We start from the raw sequence: 20,048 nt of genomic DNA, 5'->3' as shown, positions 1-20,048 counted from the left end.
ATAGTCTGCATGATTTTTTTTTTTTTTTAACCTTTGACTTGATGCAACTATAATATTCTGCCAGGATATTATAGGTATTAAAAATTTGAATGGGACTCGGCAAGCAAAATTTCACCCATTAATTGCCTCTATTTTGCCAGAACACAGAAATTACTCTGCCATATTAAGCTAATGGTGCCTTCCTTCCTTAATAAATAAATTAATTAAAATAATATCTTATTTTTCATCAGCAAAGCTCTGTTCTGACATAGAAGAGAGAACATTTATTGGAATTATACCAGTATTAAGAAGTATAAAACTGAACTTATTTCTTATTTAGCATTCTATAGAAAGAAAAAGCTGTCGTGTATACATGAAATGTACAAAAAAATGTATTTACCCCCTCTCAATTTTGTTTGTTCTTAGCAATAAATTGCATTTTTTTGAGTTTGGAAGTCTAATGATTTTTCTTCCCAACATTTAGAAAGAGTAAATGTCAACATAAACTCAATAAATTTATTTCCACTGATTCCTGAATACTGCTTAATAATATTGAGTTTTAGGCAATGAAGAATTGGGTCACTTAAGATCACTGAGTTGGTTAATAGCAAATTTCATGTCCCCTGATTTCTAGTCCAGCATCCTCTGGACTAATTTTGGAAAATGGGAGGGTACTTTTGCAGAGGAAGACCATGGAACACAAAAAGACTAAGAGCCCAAGTCTGAGAATTAACTGGGAATAGAATCCATTCTTCCTGAGTCCTGATCCATTAAACCCAGCTTCTTCTTGTGGGTACCTAAGTGTGGGGTTTACGTAAACTTTACGTAAAGTTATTTGGCCTTTGTCCTTGGTTCCTTGGAATGTCCACAGTAACTGAGGTGCCTTTGTTATCTATGGGTCTCCCGACCACACCTGAGAGTTTATGCTAAGGAGATAATTTAAGTAGGGGCTTGCCAGTCCAGAAAGACCACCTTGTGATATCAGCTGACCTCAAGAGAGGTGGACTAATTCAATCAATCATACCTAGATAATGAGGCCCCAGTAAATGCTCTGGACACAGAAGCTTCCTGAGCTTCCTGGTTGGCAAAAATCATTGATGTATGTGGGCAGGTAGTACATCAATTTTTGGGATATGGAAGCTACACATTGGGAGCCCTCCCACACCTCACCCATACATCTCTTCGTTTATATCCTTTTTCCTATAATAAAACTACAATCATAAGTGCTTTTGTGAGTTCTGAGTCATTCTATCAAATTATCAAACCCAAAGGAGTAGTGAGAGTCAGCAGGTCAGAAGTAAGGGGGCTCTAGGAAACCCCAAGCTTATGGCTGGCATCCTAAGGGGTAGAGGAAAAGCCCTGAAATTGTAGCCAGCAGGTCAGAAGCGAGAAGAGCCCTGGGGACTCCCAAATTGGTGGATGGTGTCTGAAGTCTTGGGCAGACTTGGCAGTCTAGAGGACTGTGCCCTTTAACTTGTGAGGTCTGACCTACCTCTGGGTGCTGGGGTCATAGGAAGAAGTGCTGCATGTGCAGCTGGTGTCAAAACAGAAGTGGAACAGAATTGATAACAAATTGATTTGGATTGATCAACAAACATGTGGTGTCAGAGAAGGGAAAGTGGAATTCTTTTGATTCCTTACACTGAACTTACATTTTAATGGCAGTTCTTAACATTTCTCTGCCATGATCCACTCAGTGGAAAATAATCCGATGAATGATCATTTATTTATTATTATTTATTATTAAACATCATTTGACTTTATTAATATCACATCACTTGGGACTTATTCCATCCCTCCACTGACCATGACCTAGTTTTCAAGATTGCAGTTGAAAACCATTTCTTTAGGGTGGTACATTGTTAGAGTTGTATATTACCTTTCACGTGGATAATGGTTCCATTGTTCTTCTCGTTGAGTATGTAAGGAGGAGGATACATGACCTCGATTTTGCAGAAGTAAATGTCCGTTTGGTTAACGTACAGATTCCAGAGATAAAATGTCACTGTTTCGTTGCCCAGTTTCCCATCACAGTTGAATCCCGTATTTGAGTGAAACTGAGGCTGAAGGGAGTAATTCCCATTCACAACACAGACTTCCACGTCACTATCCACTCCCTTATAAAGGGCGGCTTGGAATTCTTTTGAGAAGAGGTTGTTAGTATATTCGCAGCTAAGGTTTACTGCGTTGTTATACGCCACGAGCATCGGCGCCTGCTTCACAAAAATCTTGTTTTCTGAGGGAAAAAAATAATTTGTTTAGAACAAAGGTGTAAGAATAATTTTTTTCTTGAAATCAAGGTGTATTAATTAACAAAATGAACAGAACGCCAGCAAGGCCTTTCTCTTGGCAGACGAAGATGCAGGAGCTCTTTGGGAAATAATTATACCTAGAGTTAAAAAGTTTACACTTTGATATTAGTTTTTCCTGCTTAGAATGAAACAATGGATCATGTTTTCACTTGGAAGGGAGAACGTGCCCTTCTGTTGTCATTGACACCACACTCTGAATTTTTGAATCTGTACTGGGATTCCTAGGATGTTAATGGTGCATTGCGCTGATTTCCTGCTTGGGTGGTTTACTTGGAAATGGCTTTTAACACCTGACACAGCTGTACAAATATATCTGTTTTTAAGTTGCGATGCAGGCTTTTGTGAAGGAATTAAAATGTTTTGAAACATTGTGACTCTTTTTTATTGGCCATTCCATGAGTAGGATAAAGGCGGAAAACGATAGGTAACCCAAAGAGTTTGCTTTAATTTATCAGCGAACAGCCTTCTCAAGAAATTCACATACTTGTCCCCTTAAATCACAGAAGAGAGAAAAGGCCCACAAGAATTCTCTCTCTGGTCCATCTTCTGCTTTTGTGTTACCCCAATGAAAGAGCGAAGAACCTCAATACCATCTAGTTCAATTTCTTCACTTTGAAAGCAAAGAACCTGAAACAAGATTATAAAATCCATGAAGAAAGAGAATGTCTATCTCGTTTACTCCTGTGTCCCATTGCCTGACATATAACAATCTATTCAAATGTGTTATGTGTTTGTTTGTTTAATGACTGTATGAGACCAAGAGATATTAGACGGTTTGTCTAAAGTCACTGAACAAATGGTAGGCAAAACTAGAACTAAAATTCAAGTCAGCCCCAAGCACCTGAGAAATAGCTAGAGATTCGAATTTCAATACGAAAACATTTTTTGCTATTGTTTTGAGGTATGCTAATAATTGTCTACTTACTTAACATTTTAAAAGAAAAAAAAATGATAATTTGAAGCAGCACCCTACACACCCACACTGAAAAGCCAATAAAATGAGATTTAAATGAAGTTTATAATTTAACCAGAATTTGAATTCAACAACTCACGTGTTTTGTTTTTGCTTTGGAAAGGAAGGAGCTTCATAGAACTAAATCACTAATAGCTTTTCATCTCCTACGTAATTCTCTGTGCTGGCTGCACATCAGGGATTTTTTTTAAAGTACGGGTACCTATGCCCAAGTCCCACTCTTATAAATTCTCATTTAATTAGTCTAGGTTGGGGGTTATTGTGGGGTTTTTATTCCCCATTCTTTTTTTAATTATATTGAGATATAATTCATATACCATAAAGTTCGCCCTTTTGAAGTATACAGTTCAGTAGATCTTAGTATAGTTACAAAGTTGTGCATCAATCACCACTAATTCTGGAATATTTTCATCATCCCAAAAAGAAACCCCATATTCATTAGCAGTCACTCCCCATTCCTCCCTCCCTCTAACACACGGCAATTACTAATTTACTTTCTGTCTCTATGGATTTGTCTATTCTGGGAACTTTATATAAATGGAATCATACAATATGTGGTCTTTTGTGACTGACTTCTTTTACTTAGCATGAGTTTTCAAGGCTCATCCACATTGTAGCATCTATCAGAACTTCATCACTTTTTACAACCTAATAATATTCCACTGTATGAACATACCATATTTTGCTTTTCCATTTATCAGTTGTTTCCGTTTTTGGTTATTATGAACATTGCTGCTATGAACATTCCTGTACAAATTTCTGTGTAAACATATGTTTTCAATTATCTTGGATATATACCTAGGAATAGAATTGCTGATTCATGTGTGAATTCTGTGTTTAACTTTTGAGGAACTATAAAACTGTTTTTCAAAGCAGCTGCACCATTTAAATTGCCACTAGCAATGTATGAGGGTTCCAGTTTCTCCACGTCCTTGACAACATTTGTTATTGTCCATCTTTTTTTTATTATAGCCACCCTAGTGGATAAGAAGTGGTTGCAGTGGCTAAGAGCTATGCCTGCTAACCAAAAGGTCAGCAGTTCGAATCCACCTTGGAAACCTTGGAAACCCTATGCGGCAGTTCTACTCTGTCCTATAGGATCTCTGTAAGTCAGAATCCACTCAGTCGCAACAGGTTTGGGTTTTTTTGTTTGTTTAAGGACTAATGATATTGAGCATCTTTTCATGTGCTTATTAGTTACTGGTATGTCCTTTTTAGAGAAATGTCTATTCAGATTATTTGCCTATTTTTGAACTGAGTTGTCTTTTTATTGCTGAGTTGTAATAGTTATTTACATATTTTGAATAAAAATTCCTTATCAGGTATATAATTTGCAAACATTTTCTCCTATTCTGTGGCTTATCTTTGGTATTGTCTTAAAAGTTCTCTCAGTTGATTCTGATAGTTAGGACTGAAAACCAGTATGGCTTAACAAAAGAAGCTGTGGTGGCACCATGGTTAAGTGCCAGCTGCTAGCTGAAAGGCTGGTGGTTCAAACCCATCAGCAGTTCTGCAGAAGAAAGGCCTGGTAATCTGCTCCCGTAAACATTACAGCCTAGAAAACCCTATTGTGCGGTTCTGCTCTGTCATATGGGGTCACTATGAGTCGGATTCAACTCAGCAGCACCTAACAACAACATGGCTTAACAAATGTCTCAAACTTATAGTATATTATAATCACGTGGGGAACTTTAACAACCCTTGCTTTTGGAGGCAGTACATCAGACCAATTAAATCAGAATCTCTGGGTGTGGGATCCAGGCAGCAGCATTTTTAAATCAGGTAATTCTAATTTGCAGCCAAGTTTGAGAACCAGTGGCCTAACAGATGAAACCTCACTTCTTATCCTGAAATCCGCAGGTCTTCATGGGCTCATCCAACATCATTTTCTCAAACCAAAACTCTCCTAATTAGCCAGGCGATTTAAGTCAACATCCCAGGCACACACTGAGCATTCCTATCTCCAAAGTATACTATGTGCACTTAACTCCATGGCATAGAGTGCCTGCCTCTCCCTTCTCTGTTCTCAAAACAATTGTTCTCTGTAGCACTCATTTGCCATTCGGTCAAGTTCTACCTTTTGAACACCTCTCGTTTCATAAGATTCAATTTATTTAGCTTTTGATTTATGGGTATTTTCTCTAGGCACCCAGTTTCCACGTATCTTGAGAGCAAGGACCAAGTTATGCTTCTTTGTATGATACTAGGCAAATAATAGATGCTCAGTAAATAACTGATGAGTGAAAGATGGTGATCTGACTGTACTTATCAGCAGCTAGGTCTGACTACAATCTCGTTAAATCTTTGTTCAAAATCTGCATCTTAAAAGCAACGTAGCTTCATTTACTATTCATTCAACAAGTATTCCCCAAGAGCACTGAAAAGTAAACGTGAAGAACCGAAATGTTCAACCTACCTTGATATGAAAACCAACTTGGTTTTGTTTTTGTTTTTCTTTGTTTTCTTAGAAAGAGGCATTGGGAGTATTCTAATAGGAAGGGCTACCAACCCTACCAAGAAATGGCAGCATTTTCCATACTTTTCAGGGACTGCAGGTAAGGACATCATATTTCTGCTTACTGAGTCCTCCAGGAACTGTGTTTCTGTTGCTAGGGATTTGGACTCTATTTTAATGGACATTCAAATTCTTCCTGATCTGCCTTGGAGGGCTGATATAAGAAAACAAGTGAGAGTAGGACTTCTTTGTAGAGATAAAAAGGAGGGTGTGGCATTGAAACTAAGTGAGGCTGGGAGAAGTTTGGGGAATCTAATTTGGCATGTGACAGCTTCCCAAGATGGCACATGGGAGAGAAAAATTGATTTCCCAAAGATGAACAGGGCTTAGCTCCTGTCCTCAGGTGGCTCACAGTCTGGTGGGGAAAAAAGATAGATAAACTGACAGCTACTTAAAATAATAGTAGCACAATGATCTGCACAGAGTGTTTCTGGGAACAGTGGGGGAAACAGAGAAGGACTTCTGGAGGAGGTGGCTCCTGACCTGAGTCTTGAAGGATGATGTAGTCATTGATTTGACAAATTTTTACTGAGTGGGAGTTAGCCAGGCTACTATGTCTCCATGTTGGGGAGTGGGGTAAGGTGGGGGTATACGTGTGGGGTCGGGGTGGGGGTGTGAGGTAGAAGCTGTGTGAAGGAGAATACAAAGACAGAAAGAAGCAGTGGGGATAAGGAGGCGAGAAACAGTATGGCAGGTTTAGGAAATTAAAGCTACCTCAGTTTTGTGGGACCATGTGTTGTGATAGACAAAACTGGCAAAGCAGGCAAGATTCACATAGTAGGGAGCTTGGGTTCTCTCCTGCTGGTGACAGGTACCTACTAAAGGATTTTAAGCAGAAAAGTGATGTGTACAAGTTTTCATTTTACACAGATGACTGTAGCAAAAATGTGGAGGATAAATGTGAAGGGTACAAGAGTGAAAACATGGAACCCAGTTAGGATAGTATTGTAGTAGTCTAGGCAAGAGGTGATAAGGGCCAGAATTATGATTCGAGAGAAATGGATGAACTCAAGACATATTTACAGGTTAAAACTGGCAAAACTCAGCATTGGCTTAGTTGTGGTGAGTGGAGGAGAAGAAGAAGCAAAAATGACTGTTTTTAGTCCACTCCGATCAACCAGTAAGCAACACTGTTTTCATTGCCCCTAGATGTCTTCTTCATTAACTACATTACCATAATAGATAACTCAGAAACTAAGGTGAAGTTTGGACATCTGGGATATGAAGGAGACCTTCTTCCAGCCTGATGGATCACTGCAAAGACTATGCAAATTACCTCAAAGGTTACTGGGCACCCTTTTGACTACCTGGAGCTTATTCCAGTGTTTGCTGTTTTCCAGAAGGGAGAATCGGTGGTCTTTCTCTCCTGTGACTATTTTTCCTTCATAAGGTAGAATATGGTGAGCTAACTGGAAGATAGATTTTCCTTCTGTTCTATCATAGGACCTCCAAAATTCAGACCTCAACATTGTAGAGATTGATCAGCTTTCTCTTGAGCCCATTCTACCTCAGCACTACAAATTGAGAAAATTCTTAAGGAGGAACAATCCAAGATCCCAGTATCTAGGCTAGCTGTTACATATTCAATATTCTCTTGGTTGATGGCATATCCAGTGATTGAACAAAGGAAGGAAAAAGAATGTTTTTTGTTTGTTTGTTTGTTTTATTTTTGTTTTTTGCTCGGATTTTGTTGGAAAGAGCTTGAAACTATTGTTCATATGGCATTTGACAAAAAGACAACGTCCAACTTATCTTTCCATGTTTACTTTCTTCTGTCTTCCATGTCAACACAGATAATTGAATAATTAGCTGACCTTTAAACATAGGCGTTATGCTAGAAGTAGTTTGCTAAATATGTGGTACTCTGTGGCTAACTTTAGGGTCCAAGCTGAGCTCATGGTTGGCTAATAAAACTGCTTGTGTTTCAACAGCTATATCCTAGCACATGGTCCCTCCTTGGTTCATGTCAATAATTCAGAGGAGCCCTAATGGGAAATCTCTCATAAGACCTCACAATCATAATCACAGTGCCTCAGAATCTACATCTGCTTTGGATAGACACAAAATGAAGGAAATTCACTTTTGGTGGTGGAAAAAGATAATCAGCTGCTCCAAGTGATACTGAATATACTTGATCATTATGATTTCCAGTAGACACAATAGTTCTTATTCCTCTCCTTTTTTCTTAAAATGGAGCATTATGGAAATATACACCTCTTACCCTGCTAAGGAGACCTGGTGGCACCTTAGGTAACAGCTATGGCTGCTAACCACAAGGTGGGCGGTTTGAATCCACCAGCCACTCCTTGGACACCCTATAGGGCAGTTCTACTCTGTCCTATAGGGTTACTAAGAGTCGGAATCGACTCGACAGCAATGGGTTTGGTTTTTGGGTACCTTGCTGTAGTGGAGTAACAACATGGATAAATCAAAGCAGCAGATAACCAGAACACCAAATGGTATTTGGCTTTGATATGTACTTTGGTTCTCTGAGTCTCTAAGAATTCACAGTACTTTGAGTAACTTAAGGCTATATTGTAAAGACTAGACTCAAAATAAACTACAGAAGTATTTAGATTCCCATACCAACTTCTATTTCATTCCTTTTTGCTTTCTAGTTCTTACTAGGGATAGAAAGCATTCTTCTCAGGCTAATTTGATCTTAGCCAACCTCCCCTTTTTCCTCTCCTCCCTCCTTTTGTAAGTGGTTAGGTCAGGGCTACCTAGGTCAAATCTATTAGGTTAAAAGAGAAACACTGTCAGCCCATAGATTGTATTTGCTGTAGTATCAAAGGAGCCCTGATGGTGCAGTGGTAAAGAGCTCGGCTGCTAACCAAAAGGTCGGCAGTTTGAATCCACCAGCATTTCTTTGAAACCCTACAGGCGGTTCTACTCTGTCCTATAGGGTTGCTATGAGTCAGAATCAACTCTATGGCAACGGGTTTGGTTTGGATAGTATCAAAAGATTGACTAGACTGACATTTCTCTAACTGAATCGACGAGTTGTTTTGATGACGAATTCAGTGCTTTGCTTTTCAAAGCCTTTCCTAGCAGCTAAACCAGCTAAAGGTGTGGAGACAGGAAGCAGTAACCTCAAACCTCTTTCCCTCACAACTCCTGCTTGACAACAGGCAACCTGAAGAGTCAGGCTGGAGGTGAGAAGGTACTTATCTGCTGCTTATGAGTGAGACAGGGAGAGCGAAACGATTTCCCACAGGTAATCTTGTGATATAGTTGACTTCTGGAAAATTAGAAGTTGCTTGTGCTTTCATGAAAATAAGAGGGGACAAAAGTTTGGTTCGAACAAAAGCCTTTCCCTCCTCCCTTATTGTAAATGGGTCAATTGCTATGTTTAGGAGCAAGGACAGCCCTCTGCAGAGGTGGAGTTTATAACCATCTCTAAGGTAGCTCCAAGCATGCTTGGATTTCCAAAGAAGATAAAGCCTAAATTTCAATGTGGGAAACACATTGACTTGAATTAGTAACTATGACCTACATTCATAAGACTACAAAATGCTTTCTGCATATATTAACCTGTGAAGTCAATTGGCAGGACAGTCATTTTCATTCTCATTTTACAGATGAGAAAACTGAGGTCAAGTGACTTGCCAAAGGCTACAGGGCAAGTAAGTCACCCTTGGGACTTGAGCTCATGCCTCATGACTTCTAATATATTGTTCTTTTCCCTATGCCAGTTTGCATCAAAATTTCAAGACAATTTCAGTGATTGATTCTAGATCCTCTCAGAGTTGGAGTTGATAGAGAGAATGTCACTGGATGTCTGAAGTAAGAGTTAAGAGGAGAATACCATTGCATAAGGGAGTAAATGGAGTAGGAAGAGGAGTGGACTAAGAACATTTTCATTTCTTCCACCGTTTTACTAGAGCTCCATCTGGCAAAAATTGCTCAGCTGGAAGGAAACTTGGAGATGATTTAAGCCAATCTTTCTTTTTATAGAAGAGGCAACTGAAAAGAAAAGAAGTAAATGACTTTTGAAATAAGATCACACCAATAGCAGAAGAGCTAAAATAGACATTTATCTATTTATGCAGCCTAACAGCAATGCTTTAAGTCATGAATAAACAGAAAAACAAATTTGTTCATTCAGCAAGATTGAGTTGATTTCATTGTCATATTTAGAAAAGGTGTTTCCAAACATTTCTGCATCTAATACACATAAACAAAACATTTTGCTTACAATTTCAGAGACTTCCTTCCATACATGGATCCTAGATAAGACCTACAGACAATATGGTCATATGAAGTGACCCTTATAAACTATTTCATGTCTACAAACTATTATTATACCATTGCAGCTCTTCCATCTCAACTTGCCCATGTATTCAAGAGGGTGGACACTAGTCAACACATAAAATCACTTTCCAGTCTAAGCCTCACTGGGTAAATTCTTAACTTCAGAATCTTTTTGAAATACATTTGTTTGTTATTTTAAAATTGACGGTATATACCATCTTTTCTTTTCTATATTCTAGCACTACTGAGAAGTGAAATCACAAGTAGAGACTGGTGAACCGGGGAGTGGAATAAGAAGCACTAAAGACTAAAGTATGCATAGGGGAGTCAAGGATGCAGCAAGAAATATACAATGCACTTTTAATCGGCCATGTGATTTTCCTTCAGAACCCCTAGAGAACTTGACTGGGTTCGACCACCGCACAACGCAGTCAGAGTTTCTTTTGCAGTTTAAAAATCAAGCTGTAAGATCCTCATCACGCTGTTTCCTTTTTTAAAATTCTGACTGAACAAAATTTGACATTGTTAGGTAGGAACCAAAGAGATGAAAGCTTTCAATTTTAACATCTTGCCCTGTGATGTTTGTGAACATATTGTGAAGGTGATGCTGGTTTCCCTGGCACAGAGCTGGTTAAGTTACCGTAACTTTCCTCTGAGTACATTTCCCCTTTGGGTTCAGAATACCCTTCAACACGTGGCCGTCTGACCACTTGTTCTTTTTCAGGCTCTGTAAGGGGTGGACTGCCCCACGAGCCAATCCAGTATCTGCTCATGAACCTGTGAGACAAACTGTGCTTTCTGAGTGGAAAGGGAAACTCAACAGGCTGTGACTCTGGTAACTCTAGCTGGTGGCTTAGCCTCATACAGATGTGAGAGAGAAGCATACAAACATTCAACAGGCTACAGCATCTTTTGCCATCCCCTTTGAGCTACTAGAAGGAGAAAGACAAAGCTATTAATAAACCTTTCGCACTTTAAAAGGCCACAGACACTCTAAAATTTATCTTAAAATGAAAAAAAAAATCATTAAATTATACTTTCAAAATAACTTTGTGGACATGTTATCTACTTTTCTTCTGACTGCCGTCTTGAAACTTTCCTCATTTTCACAAGGAATAGAGATTTAAGGAAAGCTTCTCCAAAAAAAAAAAAAAAAGAGTATCTTTGAATAAGTATGATATATACACATATACATTGTCTCATTCAAGGTCCCAACAGAGCACAGATGGCACACTCAAAATTGGACAATAGGAGGAGGGTTTGTTTGCAAAAGGACTGTTGTCAAAGTTGTGGAGATAGCAGAACCACAAGGGGTAGTGCTAGAAACTGTGGCTAAAAGAAGTGGAGTTATTACCACCCTAAGTCTGAAAAGGTGAGGGAGGATAGAGAATACTGGAACCAGAAGGAAAGAGAATTGTGTAGAGGAGGCCACCATGACAGAAGCAATGACTTCTGTCAAGAGACACAGACAAGCCAAGCAAGCAGCCCTGTCCAAGATTGTATATGTCACAGCTACCGGTTATATCAAGCACATTAACTCTTATCAACAGAAAGTATAATTTTTAAACATCTAAAGAGACCTTGGAGCCCTGGTTTCATAGTGGTTAAGAGCTCAGCTGCTGTTATGGGTTGAATTGTATCCCCCAATATATGTGTCAACTTGGTTAGGCCATGATTCCCAGTATTGCGTAGTTGTCCTCCATTTTGTGATTGATGTAATTTTCTTATGTGTTGTAAATCCTAATCTCAGCCTGTGGTTAATGAAGCAAGACTGATTATGTTAAAGAGGATTAGGGTGGGATGCAACACCCTTACTCAGGTCACATCCCTGATCCAATGTAAAGGGAGTTTCCCTGGGGCGTGGCCTGCATCACCTTTTATCTTATAAGAGATAAAAGAAAAAGGAAGCAAGCAGAGAGTGGGAGACCTCACACCACCAAGAAAGCAGCTCCAGGAGCAGAGTGCATCCTTTAGACCTGGGGTTCCTGCTCGGAGAAGCTCCTAGAACAGGGAAGATTGATGACGAGGACTTTCCTCCAGAGCCGACAAAGAGAGAAGCCTTCCCCTGGAACTGGTGCCCTGAATTCGGACTTCTAGCCTACTAGACTGTGAGAGAATAAACTGTTCGTTAAAGCCATGCACTTGTGGTAGTTCTGTTACAGCAGCACTAGATGACTAAGACAGCTGCTAACCAAAAGGTCAGCAGTTCAAATCCACCAGCTGCTCCTTGGAAGCTCTATGGGGGCAGTTCTACGCTGTCCTACAGGGTTGCTATGAGTCGGAACCAACTCAACAGCACCTAACAACAACAACAAAGAGAACATGGAGTCCCTGGGTGGTGCGAATGGTTAACACGCTCGGATACTAACCAAAATGTTGGAAGTCCAAGTATACCCAGAGGCACTTCAGAAGAAAGGAGTGGTGATCTACTTCCAGAAAATAAGCCATTGAAATCCCTGGGGGGTACAGTTCTACCGACACACATGGGGTCGCTGTGAGTCAGAGTCAACTCAACGGCAACTGACACTGGTAAAAAGAACTTAGTTCAACAAGAACAAATGATTACAGGTAACAATAGAAATAGAAGACTGGTTAAGACATTTACTAAACAACTTATTGTTGGCCAGGACTAGTTTAAGCTCTGTCTTTAACTCTGATCTATGTTCCTACGCATGCAGACACTGCAGTGTTGAGGATGCTTGTCATTGTCCTTTTAAAAGATTATTATGCTACATGCAGCTGTCACAAAGCAACTCAGAGGTCATATAGTTCAGTAGCAACAAGTCTCATCTGTGCACTTAGACCTAAGGTATTAATTCTTGAAAGAGAAAAATTATCAAAAAGATCAATAAATACTTTCTGAAAAGAAATTTAAGTTTATCAGAGAATTGTTCTTTGGTATTCTGACTTCTGCCATAACAAACCCATTCACTCATTCAGCAAATAAAAATTAGGATTTAATGTACTAGGTTCTTTGGGGGGTGGGGAGACATAAAAGACACAGCCTTCCTAGGATAAATCCTAAGGCAGGTACACAATTAGCCATGTACGGTACATGAGCCCTATAAAAGGTCATCAGAATTCACATGAAAGAGGAATTGTTTCCAAGCGGGCTGATTCTAGAGGCTTTTGTGCAGACTGGCCTTTAGCTGGGTCATAAAGTCTGGAGCAGAATTGACAGGCTAAACCAAAAAATCAAACCAGTTCCCGTCAAGTTGGTTCCAACTCATGGCAACCCCACGTGTGCAGAGTAGAACTGCTCCATCATGTTTTCAAGGCTGTGACCTTTTGAAAGCAGTTCACCAGGCCTTTTTTCTAAGGTGCCTCTGGGTGGGTCTGAACTGCCAGTCCTTCAGTTAGTAGACAAGCACTTAGCAGTTTGCACCACCCAGGGACTCCGTTAGACCGACTAGGATGAAGGAAATGGCCTTAGTGAAAGGGCAGAAGTGGGAAGGCACAGGGTTTATTGGGGACCAGCAGCAAATTCCATTTATGTAAGGGGGAGGTAGGAGAAGATGGCTGATAACAATCACGGAGGGTCTTTAATGCCAAGAAAAAGTACACGGATTTTACTAGGAAGACAGCAGGAAACATTGAAGACATCTGAGTTGAGAATAGCGTGGTAAGTGCTGTTTCTGGAAGGTGCAGCATGATTGGCTTGCAGCAAGGGTAGAGCTGAGACAGAGACCACTCAGGACGGTGCTTCAATAGTATGGTTTTGGGCTCATAAGTCCTGAGCTGTGGAGGTGGCAACTGGGATGGAAATGATAGACAAGACCTTGGTGCTCGTTGTGCAGACTATTGGTGAAAGAGGAACTGAAAATGACACTAAGTTCATGAACTGGGTGAGGGAGATAGTGGAGGCACCGTTGACAAAATCAGGCAAAAATGAAGAGAGGGAATTCATTTGAGGAAAACTTGTTGAGTTCAGTTTTAGGTATGTTGTGTTTGAGAGGCAGGTAAGGTGTCCAGGAGGAAAGATCTAGAAGAGGTAGAAATGGGAGGCTAGAACTCAAGGAAGCTAGTCGGGGATTGACATATGTACATTGGGAAGTCATCCGCATTAGGATGACAGGTAATGGTAAAACTGCTAAAACCACTGCCAGCACTATAAGCCATCCGTACAACTCAAAGACCCTGACCAGCAGTGCAGGGTGTGAGAATTCTAGGACTGAAACTTCCTAAACACAAAGCAACCTAAACTTGGGTGCAATGTGACCCAGCCCCTTCAAAGATCTGCAATTTTCCTTACATCACTAAAACGCTGGAAGGTCGATCTAAAAGGACAACATGGCAGAGCATGTTAACTTATATGAAAGTGGTAGCCATACCAACAACCACAAAACCACTCTCAAAAATCAAATTTTATGACCCTAAAAGTCTGCCTAGACACCAAATAATAGGTCACCAGGGTTTTGTAGCTTTCTGCATAAATATTACGACAGTAATTCTGTTAGCAGATCAAAAGAAATCCCACAGGTATCCAGGGACCTCCTGTATTAATATACTATTTTCAACACATATATTTTAATCTGTGTATTTTAATTTTATTTGAGAACCATGTTTTCTTCCTGAGCCACCCTCATTCTGAGCCCAGAATCAAAGTAACTCTATAAAGAAGACAACAGTGCATTTTTCCTGTCTGCTCCATTCTCCCTAAAGCTTACACCTCTGAAGAGCCTGTTCAGGGCCACCTTGGCATACACGGAATCTTCTAGGTAAGTGTCATGAGTAGGCTGAAAGTTTGGAAACAATTACTGTGTTAGACCTTAACATTATATGGAAAGATAGGAGACAGCAAAGGCAATTTCGCCCCAAATTCCTGCAGTCATTTCTAAGCACACTGTCATCTAAACCCGTTGCTGTCAAGTTGCTTCCAACTCACAGCAACACTATAGGACAGAGTAGAACTGCCCCATAGGGTTTCCAAGGAGTGGCTGGTGGATTTGAACTGTTCTTCTGGTTAGCAGGCGAACACTTAACCACTGCACCACCAGGGCTCCACTATTATCTAAGATACTGGTAAATGCTGCAATCCCTCCAAGAAACTTCAGAGATGGCTGTTTTGCAGTTCTTTGTATTTTCTCCATTAGAGTGTAAGGGCATCCAAAACGGGATGGAGCAGTTGAGTAGCCTTATTAGAGTTGATAAAAGAAGCATTTTTAAGCCAGAAATGGACCAGAGATGTTTTCTAGTACAATCTGCTCATATGACAGATGAGAAAACTGAGGCCTAGAAAAGTTACGTCACCGTGTGACAGATTAGAACTCCTAATCACATCCCCCTACATTAAGAAATTGGTGGCTTTAGCTTTTGAGTTTGAAAAAAGAGAGGGCAAAAGAATGGCAGACTTGGCCTCCCCAAAGCCAAGGTCAAGTAGCCACATCGGTATTCTGACAAAACAAGTAAGAGCCTGAGATTAACGTCCCTGACTAGAAACTGGGGCCCAGCCTATAATGCTAGACAGGGATGGTCTGAAACTTTTGATCCTATTGTCTCAGTCGTGAGCTGAGGCCAAGCCCAGCCATATCGTACATTTTAAAGACCCAAGCAAGAATTTGAAGTGTACTTGGGCTAAGTCTTCAAAGTCAAGGTATGTATTATCCCTTCACCTTTGTTGATACAGGTTTAGCACTATGACCTGTCCTGAGAGAATTAAATATATACATTTTAAAAAAAATAGTTTTTAACCTCAAACTTACCAGCATGAAATCACTAATCTACCCTAACTTCATCCTAATGTATCTCTGCCCCTATAAATCTCTTCTCTTACTCCCGATTCTTCTTAGAGATTGGTCCTCCTCTCTCAAATACTCCCATCTCCTGTGCCCCAAATTTCCCTCCCCATCTCCTAGAGAAACCTGTCCCCGTGCTCTTTCTATTCCTCCTCCCTCATCCTTCTCCTTTCTTTCTTAATTGCCCTCTGTCCCTTCCACCCCTGCAACACCTCTCTCTCTCTCTCTCTCTCTCTCACACACACACACACACACACACACACACACACACACCCTACACGGCACGTTTACTCTTTGGTTCCTTCTACCTGCCAAATATAATTAAGTCATTCGGTTTGCAAGCATTTTTTACATACCTACTATGTACAAAATACAATGATAGACATTATGAGATATAAGATCCTAATTGTCTTCAGCTTATCTATGGATTTTCTCTCCATCCATGGGTAAGCATTACTGCCTCCAGTTCGTCTCTCTCCACTTTTTCTTAACCCTTTGAAGCCTTATCTTCCCACTCCATTCTACCTACACTCAAAAATCCCTCCTGACCTTTTTTTGACAAATCCAATGGCCTTCCCAGCCAGCCTTTATTCACCTCTCCCTCCCTTCTACATTTACTGCTATTGACCACTGTCTCTTTGAAACTCTTTCCTCCCTTAACTTTAGCAGCACACGATTAGCCTCAATCCTTTCTTACCTCTCCAACCACGTTCTCTGTCTCCTTCACTAGCTCATCATCCTCTTCAGCTGACCCCTAACCAAAGGTAATTTTCAAATTCAGTCCAACTCTGTACTTTTCTACAGCTATACCGTCTCCTTTCCAGCAGCCATCCATTCTCATGACTTCAGCTTCATCCCAAAGATGAGGATTCTTAAATATTTTCTCCTGACCCAGTTCCCATATCTGCATCTGTAGCTGTGTACTGGACAATTTTCTGATGTCTCAAGCCATTACTTCAAACCCAATGTGTCTAAAACCAAACTCAGTTGCACAATAAGCCTCCACTAACATCTTGATTTCAGGTGGTGATACCACCGTTCTCCTATTAAACCCAAAACCCTGAAATCATTCTTGATTCCTCCCTCTCTCTCATCCTCACCCTAAACTAGGCATTAAATCAAACCCAAACCCATTGCTGTCTAGTCAATTTCAACTCATAGCAACCCTATAGGACAGAGTAGAACTGCCCCATTGGGTTTCCAAGAAGCACCTGCTGGATTTAAACTGCCAACCTTTTGGTTAACAGCCAAGCCCTTAACCACTGTATCACCAGGACTCCCAACTAGGTATTAAGTCCTGGCATTTCTACCTTCAATACAGATCTCACAATAGTCACTTCTTTCTATTCCCACCCTTGACACCCAAATCCTAGTCTACTACAATTCCTGGTGAAGTGGCATAGTGTTATTTATAACTTGGTCTCCTTGACATCAGTCTCCATACCTTCTAGACCATCCTGCTCTTGCTTCCAAAAACTTTCAGTTGCTTCACAATGCCTTGAAAATAGAGTTTGGACTTCTGGTATCGAGTATTCAAGCCTTTCTTTAACCTGGTTTTACCCTACTTCTCCAGCCCTCTACACATTCATACTGACCATCTTCCTGTTCCAAGAACATGTCACAGTCTTTTTTTGTTTAATTTCTTTATTTGTATTGCTTTTCCTTCCTGAGGAAACATGGCATTGGTAAGAACATGAATCCTGGAGCAAGACTATCTGGATTTACACACTAGCTCTGTGACCATGGACAAGTTGCTTTACTTGTTCTGTGCCTCAATTTCCTCATCTATAAGATAGGGATAATCAGAGTACCTACTTGATAAGAATTAAGGGAAGATTAAATGATTTTATAAGGGAAAACCAGATAAAACAGTGCTGGGTACATTATAAGTGTTAGCTGGCAATTATTATTAATATCAGCATCCATTCAAATTCTATCTACCTTTAAAGTCCAGATCAATTCTTAACTCTCCATGAAGACTTACCATCCCTACGTTAATCTTCCTAGAGGATTTTATGCTTCTTCATTTTTGTTCTAATTCATTTATTTCCTCCTTCAACAAATATTTACTGAGCACCTACAATGCTTCTAGCACTGTATTGGTACTGAGAATGAATAAGACATGATCCTGTCCTCAAGGAGCTTGCAGTCTAATGAAACAAAGAAAATGTCAACAAGCAATAACAGTACAATTATAGTAAGAACCTAATAGAAAAAAAAAAAAAAAAAAAACAGGGTTCTCTGGGAACTCTAAGGACAGAGTCCCTCACTTTGCCATTTAGGGTCTCAGAGAAGGCTTCTTCAGGTGGAAGGTGTAGGGGACAGTCTAGAGCATGAGAATTAGATACGAAAAGTTATTGTCTTAGTCATCTGGTACTGCTATAAGAGAAATACTACAAGTGAATGGTTTTAACAAACAGAAGTTTATTTCCTTACAGTAAAGTAGGCTAAAAGTCCAAATTCAGGGTGTCAGCTCCAGGGGAAGCCTTTCTCTCTCGGCCTTCTCATCAGTGTTCCCCCAGACTAGGAGCTTCTCGGCGCAGGGACCCTGGTCCAAAGGATGCGCTCTGCTCCTGGCACTGGTTTCTTGATGGTATGAGGTCATCCGTTCTCTGCTTGCTTCCCTTTCCTTTTATCTCTTGTAAGGTAAAAGGTGGTGCAGGCCACACCCTAGGGAAACTCCTTTTACATTGGATCAGGGATATGACCTGGGTAAGGGTGGTGTTACAGTCCCACCCTAATATCCTTTTTAACATAAAATTACAATCACAAAATGGAGGCCAACCACACAATTCTGGGAATCATGGCCCAGCCAAATTGATACACACATTTTGGGGGGGGGGCATAATTCAAACCATGACAGTTATTAAGGCATCAAATAGGATGGTGAGGTAGAAGACTGCCAAGGCTATCAATTACGTGTTTCCAGATGTTATATCCTATTATACTTAGTCTTCTCAACTAGATTGTAGAGTCCATTGTAGAGAACTCAGTTAAGTAGACAAGTAGTTCTTGTGTGCTAATTAAGTCTTTATATTTCTTTCCCTGTTTTTATATTCCCCCAGACCCTAACAGGGATTCAAATATAACAGAGGTCTAATAAATATTTGGTAGATTGAGTTTCACTCCCATTGGAACTCCTCTTACAAGTCCATAATAAAGGCTGCAGTATCCAGGGAAAGCTCAAGGAGGTGGATATTGCACTAAGCTGTCAAGTGAAAGACAAACAGAATCTGGATGCGCAAAGGAGTAGAGAGAGAATTCCAAGAGGGAAACAGCATTAGTAAGTTCATAAAGGCAGAGTACAGGTTTGTGGGACAATGAAGAAACCTGTAAAGTTGTGGTTGAAGGACTTATATTAGGGTATAAAAGGAGATAGGTTGGATAAAGAAGTGTCCAACTAAAGGACAAAGCAAAATGCCAGGAAACATTGCAGAATTATCTTTCTGTTAACATCTTTGAGGAACCATCAAAACTTCCTTTTCTATAAATTTAGAGATGTCTAAGTTCCCTCCTATCTCTGAGTGTCTGTAGTTGAATTCAGCTATTCTGTGGATGTTTCTGCTTATAATTGTTTTCAATAAATTAAATTCATGTGAATGGAGTATCATTTACAACTGACCTAAATTAAAAGAAAAAAAATTTCTAGGAAGATTTCACAGTTCTCGTTCTTACTTGTTTGAAGCCCGAAGTGAGATTTTTGTGTCTATCACAGCACATAGAATAGTATCTTGCACATAGAAGGGGTTTGAGAAATGTCTGTTGAATTGAACATGAATGAGGACCCAAGCATAAGAAGGAACAGGCACTTTAAAGAGCAAGAACCTATTAACACTCTGTTTTATCCCTCCACCCCTGAGTCTCTTGGCAGAAGAAGTATTCTCCTCATATACTTCCATTCTCAGCTGCCCTCGATAGGATAGAGAATCTGTGGGTCAGAAATAGAACCCTCCTGGACTCAATATTCCTAAAGTTAGTTTTAAATTGTGTGCCCTTATTATTAGTAGTGCCCAATATTAAAGAAAGTCATCTGGTCATGTGGGAAATGCAAATACAGCCACAACGCTGTTCTGATGCTATATCATGTGTCATGTATCCCCAAGCAATGAAAATCATAACTTTCTACCTTCTCAGCAAGAAAAAAAAATACACCCACCTGAGTTTTCACCAAGGGAATCTATGCCATGGGTAAAATATGGGACATATCAATAATTCAGATCCCTATGTGAATCAGTGCATGATGAATAGGAATTACTTCTATAATCAGCACATTACATAGT

The 20,048-nt window shown here is 40.0% G+C and overlaps 1 protein-coding gene across 3 annotated transcripts in view; it reads right to left on the bottom strand.

The window, feature by feature from the left end:
- The window catches only part of CD28 (CD28 molecule), a 77,976-nt gene that overhangs the window by 53,455 nt on the left and 4,473 nt on the right, over positions 1–20,048 (bottom strand). For all 3 annotated transcript variants that reach the window (XM_023733012.1, XM_023733013.1, XM_004378300.2), the window contains exon 2: positions 1,859–2,215. In XM_023733012.1, the coding sequence (XP_023588780.1) occupies positions 1,859–2,215 (357 nt within the window). The remainder of the gene's footprint in view (positions 1–1,858; positions 2,216–20,048) is intronic.

The sequence above is a fragment of the Trichechus manatus genome, unplaced genomic scaffold (genome assembly GCF_000243295.1).
Source record: "Trichechus manatus latirostris isolate Lorelei unplaced genomic scaffold, TriManLat1.0 scaffold00056, whole genome shotgun sequence".
NCBI classification, from domain to species: domain Eukaryota; kingdom Metazoa; phylum Chordata; class Mammalia; order Sirenia; family Trichechidae; genus Trichechus; species Trichechus manatus.
This window is presented reverse-complemented; position numbering and strand designations above follow the sequence as displayed.